Raw genomic sequence first — 15,944 nt, 5'->3', positions numbered from 1 at the left:
CACTTTTGGAGCAGTTGACACAGGAACACTTGATACACAGTTATGACCACAGAATTGACATATCTTTATATGTCAATGCTGTATGCACATGCAGTATATTGTACATTTTAAGTGTATATGGTGAACATAGAAAACAGTTGCTTATTTACACATCAGGCAGTTACGATGCAACATCATCAGTCATTTGAAGATGTGTTTTTGGCCATCTGGTAAATAGAAGCTCTGTTTTTGGTCTCTACCAACACTTGAGGGTAATATCCGGGTCTTTAGCTGCTAAATGCTCCACTGATTTCACCAGCTAATTGCTATCTGTGTCTGTCTACTGTCTGGTGCTGAGCAGGTAGTGTGCAGTGGGTTTTCAGATCTTTATCACAAAAACAGCTGCAAAAAATGACGGTAAGAGCACTGAGAGTGAATCAAACGTTGAGAGCTGAAACTCACAGTAAAGCTCCATAAAGACAAGAGGTGAAAATTCTCTGTAGGTTCATCACTGTGCCCGTCCCCTCTCACATCGTCATTTCATAATTTGTTTTTGTAAAAATATTGATTGTAGCTGCTTTATTGTCTGTTTTTCACGATGCTTGCTAACTGGTTGCAGTTGACTGTTAGTTAAGTTATTACTTTATTTGGTGAGCCAACAGCTGTGTTTTGTGATGCAGCCTTTGCCTAAATCATCTGTGATGAACATGCCTGACAACAAAGCAGAGGCTCCAGCTCTGGCTCCAGGCCCCTGCATGGACAGCAGCAAGAACAACGCCACACCCAGACATATCTCTCTTCACAAAGATCACTACATGTCAGTTCAAGTTAGAACTTTTTATTAGGAAAAAGAGCTTGATAATACTAGAGAAAATATGAAACGTTTTTGTCTTAATGTGGTATGTGGTGCTGTTGTTTTCTCTAGTGGATTCAGTGAGCAGCACTCCTTCCTGCACAAACAGACTTCTCTGCCTCTGACAGACAAGGAGAGGAGGATCTTCACCTTTCAAAAGTATGCACCTAAAATGAAGACTCCTACTTCAGCCGTCCAGCTTTCCAAGAGTACTTTAAGAGAACCTTCAAACACTGAACCTTACACACCAAATAAGCTCATAAGCATTAAAACTAGTATCTTGTGCAATAATTCATTGTAGCATTAAAGTTAAAGAGCACTTTGGATTGAACTTAATAAAAGTCCATTAGAATAGAACTACCATTACACAAAGATCTGAGGTTTTATATTTGAAGCCATGGTTAATAAGACACAGTAACTATTAACACAAATGTCTTAATTTAATTTTTAAATAATCTCAAACAAAATCAGGACTAATACAAATTCAGGTCATTGGGATATTGAATTTGCCCTTGCTGTCCGATCAAAAGACAGTATTCTGGTCACATGGGAGAGCTCAGTATGATCTTTCAAGAGGATGAGAGCAGATGTAGGCTCTGTTGTCCAAGACCTCCCTGGCGATCTTCTTGATGTTGGCATCGTTGTTCTCAGGAGAGTCTGGAACAGATTGAGATGGGAATTACAAAACAAGCTGCTTTCATTTGGTAAATACAACATTCTCATCTGTCTGGATAATGTCACTGGATAACTTACATACAGGTCATTAAAAAAAAAAAATGCACAGTGTGACAATGAAAAGCAGTGGGGGGTTTGAGTGTTGGTATGTGGGGCTTGGTGGGGAAATTCCGCAACACATGCAAGTCTTTTTTTTACTGAGATGCTGTAAAAAAAAAAAAAAAAAAAAAAAGGAAAAAAACAGTACAGGGCTGTTCTCAATTACCATTTTGTGTTGTACTTACGTTTTTGCAACTGAGTCATCATGTAGTTGTTCTTAAAGAAAGCGTCCGCACAGAATGTGTTTGCAAGCAGCACCTAGACATATGAACAACACAGGCATTCATCAAAACCTGCAGACATGAAGCCGACTGGAAAACAACTGAAATGAAAACTAAATATCATGCAGGAGGCAGTCGCATAAAGTGCAATCAAATATGATCAAAAAGACGACTGTAAGCATTTCTTGGTTCTATTTTTTTGTTTGCAAAAAGACCACAACACTTTAATTGGAAACATTACACACAATTTCATCAATGAAATGTGTGTTTTATAGAAAGATGAGCAATTTTCTGTTCACAATGGAAATAAGAAATTCAACAGGTATAGAAAAAAAGGTACAGAAAAAAAGTTTTGGAATCACTGGAACTAAACCAGATGAAAGTTTCATGATTCAGGCCATATTTGCTTTTTTTTTGCTTTCGTGTTACTTTGTGAAACATTTCAGTCTTAAAAAAAGAAATGAACTTTGAACCTTTGGAATTTAACACAATTAAATAGGATCTGTACAGTTAGAGAAATACTGTAGGAGAAGGAGCACACAGCTGCACGTACAACTGGAACACAAGAGTGTTGCAAAAGTGGATAATACAAAGCATCCAATGCCTTCTTTAATGTTTCTGTTGAGGATTTATTTTGCTCTGCATCACTGTTTCTGATTATACACACACACACACACACACACACACACACACACACAACTTTTCCCCGTGAAAGTGGAGCAACACAATCTACAAAATACTAAAGTGAAAATAACTAACGTACTAAATCACCAATAAATAACCACTCATTTGAATAAATCAAAGGATGTGCAGAACACAGGCCTAATTAAACATGTTTGCAACAAAAGAGAAATAAAAACAAAATAGAGGTGACAACATGTTGTGACATGCTGCTGCTTTAATTGCTTTCAGCTTCCCACACTAAATGAAAACAGCTTTATTTAATTGGATAACAATGTGTGTTTTATTACGACTGATGAATACACTGATGTTAATTAAGACATAACCTGCTTTTTGCTGGATAATTACACTGTGATCGAATGCAAGGACTGAACAGTTGTGTATCACCACATTAGCAGCAAATTCTGACTGCAATTTAATTTTCAAACCACATGTTCGGATGGTGCTTCATTTAAAGACCTTTCATTAACACGTCACCTCAAGTCCCTGCCACCTTACGTAACTCCCTCCCTTCTGCTTAGCTTTTCCTTTTCTATATAAGGAAGACACCAGCACCGAAACAACACGGTGTATCGAACTGTCACCTCCAGGCACACTTTAACTTACCCAAGGGAGAGCTGTTCTTCATTAGGGGATGTGTGTGTGTGTAGTTTGCAGAAGTTACTACAGAGTCTCCACAATGCTATTTAACTAGCAGATAGTCTGAACTCCTGTTGTGTTAAACCGCCGTTTAATCTCTATATTATTTCACCATATGTAAATGCTGATACAGATAATCCCAGCATTGAGTATTTGGCATTGTGGAAGAGGGGGAGATCCCACCTGGACAGGTGGGTGCTGTCAGTTGTTTCATTGCTCATGGTATTCCTATACTGATCTTAACCTGAAATCACAAGTTTATTTATGATATACAGTGGGGCCCAAAAGTCTGAGACCATGTTCACTTGGATGAAAAAAATGGACTCAGGACTCAGACTTTTGGACCACACTGTAGGTGTCCAGTGAGGTAGCATTTAACCTGCACCATATGTATCATGTGACCATGGTAGAGGTACTATGAAACTCCGCCCCCCCCGCCCCAAGATGGTTATATTTTCACTTGTGTCTGTTGTGTATTTACTTGTCTGCAAGATTACACAAAAAGTACTGAACTGATCTGTTGGAACCTGGTGGAGGAATGGGACATGGACAAGGGAAGAACCCATTCAATCTGGCGGATCGGGTTAAAAAGAGTGGATGAATTTCTCAGGAAATACTGTTTGGAAGTTGGTGTTTAAAAAAAAAAAAAGAAAAAAAAGAAATCCGGATCTGACCTGATCTGGAAGAACATATTGAATCTGCATTACACACAGAGCTGTACTTTACATTTAATTATTAATATTAAATAACAGTGCATGTGGCACCAGCAGCATTTAGAAATGCTTACATCACTATTTCATTCAACATGCAACAATAGTAGTTGCAACATAGCAATTTATATAGAATTGTATAATGCTGATGTCATCGTTTCACAGAACAGGTAATGAAACCACACAGTGGTCTTACACAACGATTAAAGACAAGAAGTAAATAAAGCAACTTGACAACAAAAGAAGTGCAGGATTGTTTGTGCTCTACTGAGTGACATAGTTTTTATTTTCTTCTTATTTAGGACAGTTTGTGACTGTTTTGCCTTTAGCGTGTTTTTGCCTTTTTTTCTTGTCTATTTTTTATCTATTGTCTGTACTTGTCTGTCCCTTCTCAATCCTTTAAGATGATCTAATGCTGTCTCTGTGCTCCTCAGTTGGAGCTGATATTCGGGCTGTGCTGTTGGTGGGGGTGGGGGTGGGGTGCTGGTCATTTGGTTTGTTGTGCATCTGCATGTGGATAAGTACTACATGACATTTAGGGGTGTGTGTTCGCAGTCAGCCTGCTTCACTGAAGATATCCTTTTTGTTTTGTGTTGAAATGGTTAACAATGCTTTCTTTACCCATGATAATTGTTACCAGTACTTTCTCAGTATATTACAATTTATTTTCGAACTATAAAATGTTCATCTAGTTTTATTGTGGTAATCTCATTCTTTTTTTAAATTAATCGTGCAATTGCACTCCAAGCAAATCCCTGTTAAATTTTCTTTACACTTATGTTGACCTGTATGGAAACCTGTATTTAGATGCCGGCCTCGCAGGGATCTGGGTTAAGATGTGGCAACTATCAAGATTTCATTTAGTGCTTTCACCACCTGACAGAATTAATGCTATTAGCTACAGTTGAGTACATTAGCTGGTGACGCTTGTTTTTACAGGCCTTGAATTTCATCTGCTACATCTTGTTATGACATTATTAATTACAAAAGTTCAAATTAAAATAGTGCCATGTATGGTATATAGAACACAGTGGCCAAAACACTTGTGGTTTATTTTTTGCTGACATACCTGCTGTAGTACAGAGGCTAGAGCTCCGAGGAGGACTACTGCACTGATGAGATTTGTAGTGAATATACCATCTGATCTGATCTGTGTGTGTGTGTGTGTGTATGTGTGTGTCTGTCTGTACTGCACACACCTCATGGTCATGATTCCTGAGGCCGATGCTGATGGAGCGGCTGGCTCTGGACAGGACAGCTGTCATGGCGTAGAGGTTGATCAGCACATCTGCTACTCTCTTCAGGATGAGCTGTTCATCCACGATGGTCTGACAACATCAGTGAATAAACACAAGGACACTGTAATCATCCATCATTTCCAACCTCAGCAATGGTTAAAGTTGCTTCTACTTGATACTCGTGTGTCTGTAATCTGATGGGAAAAAAACTGATTATGTGTAATTTTGTAATTTATCATCAGGTAATTTAATAATTTTCCTGTAAACCTCAACCCAGAGAAAAAGGAAAAGTACTCGGAAATAAAAATTTGTTCTTGGCTGAGCTGCGTCGAGTCCGGCTTTCTCTGGATAACGCTCGCTCACTGCTGCTTAGAAAACAGCTGTGATTAATTACTTCCTGTGTTTAGAGAAGTTCTGACACAGCAGAGTGACACCAGGATTATATCTGGGCTAATACGTAAAACCTGTGGGGTCTAGTTTAGTGGGAATGGGATCTTCTTCTGGCAAGTTTAAATCAGATCAAGATCAAACGCGACCTCTAAGTGGGAGAGAAATATACGACTGTGAAATAGACGGAACCTCATGCCTCACACAGAGGACAACCCGCATTTATTAGTCAAGCCTTCACTAACCACTTCAAGCCCCAAACATTAGTCTGATAAGTAATTAAAGGAAAATTCCAGTTTATTATAACTTAGCTCTTCTTTTCATAATTCTCGACTTCATTCATTTTGCCTAGTATTAGTAAGATTTCAACCTCTCTGAGCGCCGTGTTTGTGGCCCTGTTGGGTTTAGTTGTAGTGTTTTTGCCGCGTTCCCAGTTGTCAGCATTTATATTTGTAAGTACAACAATATCCTAACCTGAGGAGAAAATATGACCCAAACAGTATCCTTCACTGCATGCCCCCCCCCCCCACACACACACACACACACATTTGCCAAACTATCAAATACAAAGGCAAAAATATCAAAAACAAATTAAATAAAAAAAATAACAAAATAAAAAATGAAATAAAACCAGTGTGTTCTTTTAACCATGCACAAAATGTTACCATGGTGACATTTAGAAGGGACTATTGGGGTTTGTCCACATTGAGCTTGTAAAATTTATGACATCAGCCTGGTGTTTGGGTGTGTACGCAGTAGACACTGGTTTTTTGTAAGGACTAAGCTTATCATGTGTTTTTTAATGAATGATTTGAATGTAACTAGAGCTGTCAATTACATGTAGTGCAGTAAAAAGTACAATATTTCCCTCTGAAGTGTGGTGTAGTAGAAATACAAAGTAGCATAACCTGGAAAAGTTAATGTGGATGTAATTTGTTTTAACATGAAAACAGCATTTTAAAAATGTGACATCATTTTCACATAAAAAACACTTTGACATGTGAGGAGGAGGAGCTGAGACCCAGCAGCCCTACAATTATCTGCCAATCCATTGCATCGGCAGAGGTACTGCTGCCTCAAGTTGGTCCATCTCACTTTATGATTTTGTCCCAATTTCGTCAAAATATCTTAAAAGTTGGGGACAGGCAGTAAGGCAAAAAACTCCATCATCACCTTTCAGCATATTGTAATTGAAGTGGTCTGGGAGCAAACTCGACGTCTGCACCTCCTCTAGGCTCTGTTTTCACACATTAGAAAATCTAGACCATGATGGGAGACTTCGGCCAATCACAGGTCTTTTCTGAGAGAGAGGGTGATCCTATTGGCTGTTCTACAAATGCAGATGCGTGTGCACGTCCCCTCAGATGAACATTTGTCAATATCTCGGTGTTTCGGAGATGGAGAGAACCTGCTGGACAGGTGACAGGCTGCTGACTTCATTTTCTCTAATTGTCTAAATGTTTTTATTTTCAAAGTCTGCTGTGTTTCTAGATTTCTGCCTCCCCCAGCTTTAATGTCCCAGGTCTCATCTTTAATGGTTAAAGAGAACAACAGTCAAGAGATGTTGCTGACCATTCAACTTAAAGGGCTTCTTTTAGTCATTACTTCAGCAGAATGAACAGAAACGTTCAAGCTCTTGTTCTTCTGCTCATGATGCCTGCTGAGTGATGAAAGCCCCCTGAGGACACTGTTGGATCAAAATAAGAGTCAAATGATACAGGAAGTGGGGATCTGGAAAGCTGACCGGTTTCCAAGAGGTTTATAGCATCTTTGTGAAAGCCATGATTACAAAAGCACAGTCACACAGAGACTTGGTCAGAGAAAAGAGAGGAGACTCTGGAGCAGCTGTCTGACAGATGAACACCTCAGCAACACTGATTGGGAGATATGAACAGATCTCTAATAACATTACGAAACAATGCCTTCATTCAGATGTTTAACACAAAGGGGAATTTTATCCAAAGGAAGTGGAAATATTTGAGCAGGAAAATCCCACAGCCGCTTTGTTCCAGGAAGTGAAATAAATCGAATGTTACCTTTCCGTATCTGTAGAGCAGGCTCTCCACGGTCGATCCAAAGAGGCCGACGTTCTGCTCCAGCTTCTTTGCACTTTCCTGTAAACGGAAAACAAGTGAGCCTCTAGACATACAACTGACACATCTAAACAGAAATGGTCCTTTCAGAGTTAAGAGAAGTCCTTACTGCCAAGCTGGGATGCACCACGCCGTCTTTTCCCGTCAGGCCAAGGTCCACCGGAGCTCCAAATGAGCTCTTCAGTTTCTTGCCTACCATGCCCAAAGCAAGCCCTATGTTTCCTTTCTTCATCTCCCTGGGTCAGAGCAGAGAAAAGACTGAGGGACTGATTTTTTTTTTTTTTTTTTTACTATTTACAAGCAGAAGATCCGTAATGTAAATATCATTGACAGACAGACCACATGTGACACACACAAATGACATCTTTAACCCTTAATACCAGTTGCACCAATCGATGTTTTTTGTATCAATGGAATGGAATAAAAATAATAAAATTGTTGTCTGTTTGTTTTGTGTTGCTGAATTGGAACTATGTTAAATTGTATCATCCCTATTAAATAAATGAATAAACTGAAATAAAAAACAAAAACTAAATGATTATATGTGATGGGAAAGGGATTGCTTTAATTTATGAACCTACAGAGAATACCCCCCCCCCCCCCGACTCTGCAGCTCATCTCAGCTCATCAGTTTTTACAGTCTTTCAGCTCATGGTTTTGGTCTTCCAATTCACAAGCGTACTTTTTAGATTAACGCTAAACACACTCCCTGCTCAGCACCAAACAGCAGACAGAGTTAGCATCTAGCTGGTGAATATATTGTGGCATCTAGCAACATAGAGCCACAATTTTCTTTTAGAGTTAGTACTCCAAGATGCTTGCAGCAATCTACCTGCAAAGTACCATGAAACACTGCAGAGGTGCATCGAGGAGAACTGGTGCTATTTTAAAGGTGAAGGGTGGTCATATCAAATACTGGTTTGAATTTAGTGTTTGCACTTTGTATAACATTAACTGATGTATACATTTTTCAAACGCATCCTCACTTCACTTTTAGTGACTAAAACGAGCACTGAGTCATAAAGTCAATTTTACATGAATATCTTTACCAACTTTATACTTTACAACCCTCACATTCTTACTTCACTTTCGCTGTGAGCACTTTGCCAGCGTACTGCATTCCAGTAAGAGCGACGTACATTCTCAGGATTTCATTAGTCCCCTGAAAACAGACAACAGAATCTATAAATGAATGTATAAATGTCACATTATCAATTTCACATTTGTTATACTATCACACACCACATTATATATATCTGCAAGAGTTCAACGTTTCCCTGTCAATAAAAATGTAAGATGCTCTTAAAACGTGGACAATAACATTTTGAATTGTGATTGATTATACGTGTTTAAATGGCTGATAAGCTGCAGGTCTGTACAGTCTGTGTATCTACGCACAGACAGAAGCCTTAACCCTCAACTGTCAACTTCATGCGATTTGATTCCAAAGTCAAAGGTGCCCCCCGGTGGCTACTAACGGAATGGATCATCTGAACAATGTTTTAACCCTGGAGTCCAAACTCCCACCCACTGAAACACATTTTCGAGTCATCACCAACCAAACTGTAAAATATTCTGATTTAAAAAAAAAAAAAAGAAAAGCTGTTACCTCAAAGATGGGCAGGATGCGACAGTCCCTGACGTAACGCTCATAGGGGTAATTCTTTGTATAACCCAGGCCTCCGAGGACCTGAAGAGCTTCACTGACACAAATCCAGCCTCCCTCTGAGCTGAACACCTGAACAGAAGACAGAGAACACACATTATTAGCCACTTTGTCTTGGTCTGGTTTGTCTGGTTTTACATGAACAAAGTTTAGCGACAAAGTCATCCAACCTTGACCATGGCGGCCTCTACAGAACAGTCTGGAAGCCCCGGTCTGTCCATCATCCCTGCTGTCAGGTACGCCATGCTCTCCATCACGAAGGCATTAAGGGCCATCAAAGCAAACTTCTCCTACAGTGACAGGGCAAACACACACACACACACACACACACCTTATTCACCTCTGACCAGACTGAGAGGTGGAGATGATCCCTGGGAGGGAAAAGTCAACTGTACCTGAATCATCCCGAATTCACTCAGGCTTTTGTTGAACTGCTTCCTGGTTGCAGCGTACTCAGCGGTCAGTTCTACAGACGAAAGAAGAAGTCAAAACCCACACACGGAAGCACTTATTCAGTTACTTCAACTGCTGCATAGGGTTTTTACCTATCAGTTTTTTTATCATTCCAGCTGAAGAACTCCCCATACTGAACCTCCCTGAGTTCAGGATGTTCATGGCAATCTGTCCAACACAAGGCAAAGATTTACACAACCTTACTGACACAGATACACAACCTTACAGATTGAGGACAGTAAAAAGCTTACCTTGAATCCTCCACCTATTTCTCCTATTACATTCTCTACTGGCACTGGGACGTTGTCGAAGGACACTTCACAAGCTGAAAAAGTGAAAAAGTTTCTTTAAAAATGACACGAAAAAAGCACAAACTCAACCAAGATCATTCCCAGTACTCATCCTTTCATTCAAGCCCGTGGGAGACTTACTGTTGGAGCCCCTGATGCCCAGTTTGTCCTCAGGCTTGCCGCTGGTGATGCCCCCAAAAGCCCTCTCCACGATAAATGCCGAAATCTTATCTTTCTTCACGCCATCTACAGTCACCTCCGTCCTGGCAAATACTGTCATAATATCTGCCATCCCTCCATTTGAAATCCAAATCTGATGAGACAAATTAAAAGACATCGGATCTTGAGAGTTCAATGCAAAAGAAAAAGTGTGGAAGGATCTTTTAATTAAATTTGAAGTCCAGATTAGACTATTGCGAGCTTGAGTCCTCTCACCTTGGAGCCGTTGATCAGGTAATGTTTCCCGTCCTCTGACAGGGTAGCACGGGTCTGAATGGAGGCTGCATCACTTCCACTGAAATGATCAAACTGAGTGTAAGTAAAGCTAATGCAACCATCTACTTACTATCAAGTATAGATGCTTTGTATACATCTCAATTCTTCCATTCAAATAAAAATCTTGATTGATACGTCATATGTCATCATCTGTAAATGGTCTGGGTAATTAGCAGAAAGATGTCCAATTTACTAGAGTTTGGTTGGTCTTGTCCAAATAGTCTGTAACTGACAGAAATGCAAATAATGTTGCAACCGTCCCCAGTCTGCCCTACAGGTGCATTTACACTACTGATACAGGTGTATTCATACTGTTGATACTGGTGTATTTGTACAACAGATAAACGTATATTTATTTTGCAATCTTAAATACGCACAGGTGATTTCCATTCAACTAATTATGTGACTTAAACCCTTTGGCTGCACCACTGATGCTTTAACGAGTGGGTCACTGTGCATTTGTCTGTCTGGACTCACTCAGGACTGTTGGGGAGAGACGAATGCAATGTAAGATGGAGGCCATCTTGCACAATACCAACCGTCCTCTCCACAACATTCTGGCAGGACAGAGAAGCAGCTACAGAAGCAAACTTCTCATCTGACTGCGCCGCAGAACAGAGAGGTTCAGGAGATCCTTTGTTCCCACTGCCATCAGGCTATACAACACCTCAGCCAAAGCAAGTGGACTAATCTAATTATTATTGTTTATTTATTATTAACAGTTTTATTATTATTATTATTATTATCAATAATGAGCTAATGGATACATGAATTTCCCCCAGGGGATAAATAAAGTATCTATCTATCTATCTGGGGACAGGGGTGAGTCCGCTGATTGACTGGCTCTTGTGATGTGTAGCAGCTGCTGTGGCTCAGTTTCACCATCTGCTCTGCCTGTGATAGAATGCTGATGTTACTGCTTTAGCAAAGATTTGATTGATATTGAAATAAGCTTTACATCTAATCAAATAAAATCATCTCACAAATTAATGCAGAAGTAGAAGGTGTCATTATAAAACAACAAAGTATAAGATATACATTTCTTTCTTTTGGGTTCTGTTCTTTTCTCAAAGGAGGAAACAGGACGGGGTGCATGGTGTAGCAGACTAATATATTCATTTATTAATTTATTAATGCGGTACTATCATTTATAACTGCCCTCTGGTTAATAAATGATGATGTTTTACACTTTACAATGAAGCTTCTTTTACCAGGTATTAATGGTAGTAATTCATTAGTAAGATTAATGAGTAGTAAGCATTAACTTGATCTTGCCAAATAGTGAGCCTGCATCAATGTATGAAAACCGTATTATAACTTGTTTAAAATTGTTTATTTATGATTTATAAAGTGTTAATAAGCAAATTAATAACCTAATTATAAATATGTAGTGTAGTCTATTTGTACTGAAAACTCAGCTCTTCTATTCACTTCTGTCTCTGTCAGTGTGTCACATAAGAGTGAAATGAAATTCTTCCAAGGTGTCCTGATATGAAAATACCAGACTCACCAGAGGATGCACCACCACTCATTCCTCACCTCCATCTCCTCCGTTACTGTGTATACCAACACCTTGTGCATACATGACTGTCCAGGTTACTCGTGTATAAACCTAACTGCATCTGGAGAATACATAATAAATAAACAGTAAATGAATTTTCAGCGTGTTTACCTTCCAGGCTCGGTCAAACAGAAAGCTGCGATGTGCTCCCCAGAGGCCAGTTTGGGCAGATACTTCTCCTTCTGGGCGTCACTCCCTGCGATCAAAATCCCCTGAAACACCAAACAGAGTCGTCATCTCAAAAACACTCATTTAATGTTACAACTGGTATTGTAATGATAGAATAGTTTACATAACAGGCGTTGAGATGTTGAGCCATGAGTTTAATGCACAACTCTGTTACACTTCTATGTTTACCTTGAGTCCGATGGCTTGATGTGCAGCCAGTGTTACAGCAATAGAGCCATCTAATGAGATGATCTCTGCCAGCCGTGCATACATGGTGTTGGACAATCCGAGACCCCCTGGGACGAAAAAACACAGACAACGCCTTCAGTTTGAGTCAGTAAGTCATAGTGGGACTGTGCAGTTGTGGCACCGCTGTAAACTTAGGATCTTGTACAAACTGTAGTGTTGTATAAGGAAACTGTTTTATGATCCATGCACAGCTCATGTCGCAGGAGTATCCTAAAATCTGTTATCCGAGATACATGTTCTGCAGAGTCACCGCATGAGAACTACAAACTTAAAATACACAGTGTAAAGCCCCCAGGTAGAGAATAATGGAATAATCACTATAGACAGAGATTAAAAAAGTACAGGCTGCAGGCAGCTCTTATCACTAAAGTTATTTACTCATTGACCTGTTTCCCCCCAGGTTATGGACAAACCCACAACACAGATCTATTTACTGAAGCACCAAGAGCAAATACAGTTAGTAGTATTGTTATTTATCCATGATGCCTAGAGGGTGAATCCTAATGACTTTGGTAATCCCTTAACTTTCTCATGTTGTGTGACTATCAAGTCAAAATTTGACCTTTGTCCAGTGTTTTAGTTGATGATGAAATCCCTGTAAAACTGATCAAATTCCCATCAGCCGCAGCTGTACTTTAGTTACGCTAATTCGCAAATGTTAGCATGCTAACATGCAAAGCTAAGATAGCGGTACACATCAGCGGATTACAGTAGCATTGTCATTGTGATCATGTTAGCATAATGACATCAGTATTTAGCGCCAAGCACCAATGTGCCAAAGTGCAGCCGGAGACAGGAGCTAGCACGGCTGTGGACTCTTTGTTTCGTGTTTTTTTTTTTAAAAAAAGGAACAGCAGTAATGTTGACTGTTTTTAACGTCATCATCAGAGCCATGTTTCATTCCTGCCACTTGCTTTCCAAAGCATGACAGTGCTATTATTATTAGTAGCACGCTGCCCTATGAAAATCATGAACATGCAGAGAGTTGAAACTTGATTTAGTGAATTAGTTCAATTTGTTCTGCGTCCATCGTCACAGACGTTTCTAATCAGTCTCCAATTACAACTGCATTATTATGCAACAATCATGTCACTATAGCAGCCTGTTAGCTTAGCTTAGCATAAAGCTAAGTATTTTGGCAGGCATTTATATGTCTGTCAGATTTATGTCAGTGTGATAGCGTCACTACCTGCAAGATACAGTCACAAAACTTTACAGGTGTGTAGTTGAGACCAAAATGAAAGCAGAGGTAATGATGGGCGTTCTCATGGGTCAAGACATGAACATGTTGACAGATGTCCTTGTGCTGGTGTGATCCCAATGCAAGATGGTCTCTAGTTACTCTCATTGGGCATATTATATGACAGCTACAGCTACAGTGTATGTGTGTGTGTGTGTGTGTGTGTGTGTGTCTTTGTTCAGGGTTTGTACCTCAATTTGGTTGTACATTATAATTAGGCCAAGTCTGAACTTACAACAGCTGCTGGAACCAGCTCCAGAAATCAGTTGCAGTTCATGAGTTCGAGGTTAGCCTCATTATAATGTGTTTACTAATTGCTAACTAGTGAACGGTGCTACAATTGTTTCCTAGCAAACAAGGTTAGGTTTAGCTGGTAAAACCTGATTTAGTAATAACTTAGAGGGATTCAGAGAAACTTAGAAATTCATTTACAAAAGGCTTCAGGTCACAATCATCTCACCGTACTCCTCAGGAATCATGATTCCAAACAGCCCGAGCTCCTTCAACCCATTCAGAGTCTCCGGGGGGATTTTGGCTTCGTGGTCAATCTTCGCTGAGTCAACTGAAAACACACGCACAAAAAAGACAGCCTGTAATTGTCAATTAAAAAAAAATCTCAGAGGCAACAGATTGTAAGATCATAATTCACACATATTAACATACGCTGCAGGATGCTAATAGCAAACCAGTTTTAACATCCACCACATCGCTTCTCTCACCCTCCTCATTGAAGAATCTTTCCACTGGTGCAACAAACTGGTTGATCTCCTCCAGCTCTTCATTTCCAATTTCTGGATAAGGGAAGACCTCAGCCTGCAGGAGAAACAGACTGTTTTAGAAAAGAGTGGTGGAAGAAGGATTCAGATCCTTTCCTTTAGTAAAAGTACCAATACACTAATGTAAAAACACTCCAGTGCAAGTGAAAGTCCTGCATGAAAATCACACTTAAGTAAAAGTACATAATTATTAGCAGCTAAATGTAGTTAAAGTATTAAAATAATGGTACTGATTGATCCCTCTGACTGATGTATTATCATACATGACGTCAGCAGCATGTTACTGACGTAGCTGCTCTAATATAGACTGTAAAAGTATATATTTTTCATCAAACATCGCTGAATACAGTAAGGTTTCCACACATTTTTTGGAGAATTATTTTAAATGAAAAGCTTACATTACTCAAGATGGGAAATCTGGTTTATTTCCACTGATAGCTGTAACAGGCATTCATCACCTGTGACACTAATCAGTGAGTGAAACTGAAGTGAAAAAAGTTAAAACCTGTAAGAAAAAGCCCCGTCGACACAATGCTGACTAACAAACTGTGATCCCTCTCCTCGGTCTGTGTGTCAGGTTTTGCAAGTCACAAGTTGACTTAAAATGGAAGGTGGAACAAGAAACATAACTGTGATGGCCTCATGCACAGCCGCACAGCTGGAACGGAAATATGCTAACATGCAGGTTTATGGTTTCACACAAGTTACGTTGGACACAACCATAGTCTGTTTGGTTTAGAAAACTTCTGGAAGTTTTTCCCATCTCCACACAGGATCTCTGGAGCTCAGCCAGAGTGACCATCAGGGTCTTAGTTCCCTCTCTTACCAAGGCCCTTCTCTCCTGATTGGTCAGTTTAGCCAGCAGCCAGCTCTAAGAAGCGTCCTGGTTGTTCCAGACCTCTTCCATCTAAGAATGATGGAGGTCACTGTGGTCTTGGGAACCTTCAATGCAGCAGACATTTTTTTGTACCTTTCCCCAGATCTGAGCCTCAACACAATCCTGTGTGTCAGCTGTGAGACCTTATATCGACAGGTGTGTGTCCAGTTATCTGAACTGACCACAGGTGGACTCCAATCAAGGTGTAGAAACAAGAGAAATGGGAGGCAAATTTCAAGTGTCATGACAAAGTGTCTGAATACTGTGATATTTGTGATGTTTTTCCTTTTTAATAAATTTGCATAAAATTATGTGACTGAAAAAAAAAATTATATTCTGTCAGCATGAGGCTCTAACATGAATATTTGAGTTTTTTTTTTTAATTAACATAAATTTACGACTTAAATACCTTTTCTAATAAATTTACAACTTTAACTCTTGAACATTACCCCAGCTGGGGCAACCGGAATTTTTACCTTCAGATGCCCTCACACAGTACATTAGGTTAGCAGCTGAGGCTAGACCAGATTTTTATAGGTTAACCAAAGAGGAAGAGGGGCTTCACCCGCCCATCACTGGCGACGACAATCATTC

The 15,944-nt window shown here is 39.7% G+C and overlaps 1 protein-coding gene across 1 annotated transcript in view; it reads right to left on the bottom strand.

Moving 5' to 3' along the window:
- Positions 1 to 801: 801 nt before the first annotated feature.
- Positions 802 to 15,944, bottom strand: part of acad9 (acyl-CoA dehydrogenase family member 9) — a 15,393-nt gene continuing 250 nt past the window's right edge. Inside the window, exons 2-18 of the mRNA XM_022745525.1 lie at positions 14,417 to 14,510; positions 14,158 to 14,259; positions 12,398 to 12,504; positions 12,152 to 12,252; positions 10,420 to 10,498; positions 10,126 to 10,297; positions 9,946 to 10,019; positions 9,787 to 9,862; positions 9,637 to 9,707; positions 9,412 to 9,531; positions 9,185 to 9,313; positions 8,658 to 8,737; positions 7,685 to 7,811; positions 7,519 to 7,596; positions 5,057 to 5,185; positions 1,792 to 1,864; positions 802 to 1,489 (exon numbers count right to left, since the gene is read on the bottom strand). Of these exons, the coding sequence (XP_022601246.1) occupies positions 1,389 to 1,489; positions 1,792 to 1,864; positions 5,057 to 5,185; positions 7,519 to 7,596; positions 7,685 to 7,811; positions 8,658 to 8,737; positions 9,185 to 9,313; positions 9,412 to 9,531; positions 9,637 to 9,707; positions 9,787 to 9,862; positions 9,946 to 10,019; positions 10,126 to 10,297; positions 10,420 to 10,498; positions 12,152 to 12,252; positions 12,398 to 12,504; positions 14,158 to 14,259; positions 14,417 to 14,510 (1,713 nt within the window). The 3' untranslated portion in view covers positions 802 to 1,388. The remainder of the gene's footprint in view (positions 1,490 to 1,791; positions 1,865 to 5,056; positions 5,186 to 7,518; positions 7,597 to 7,684; positions 7,812 to 8,657; positions 8,738 to 9,184; positions 9,314 to 9,411; positions 9,532 to 9,636; positions 9,708 to 9,786; positions 9,863 to 9,945; positions 10,020 to 10,125; positions 10,298 to 10,419; positions 10,499 to 12,151; positions 12,253 to 12,397; positions 12,505 to 14,157; positions 14,260 to 14,416; positions 14,511 to 15,944) is intronic.

The sequence above is a fragment of the Seriola dumerili genome, unplaced genomic scaffold (genome assembly GCF_002260705.1).
Source record: "Seriola dumerili isolate Sdu_G_001 unplaced genomic scaffold, Sdu_1.0 BDQW01000088.1, whole genome shotgun sequence".
In the NCBI taxonomy this organism is placed as follows: Eukaryota; Metazoa; Chordata; class Actinopteri; order Carangiformes; family Carangidae; genus Seriola; species Seriola dumerili.
This window is presented reverse-complemented; position numbering and strand designations above follow the sequence as displayed.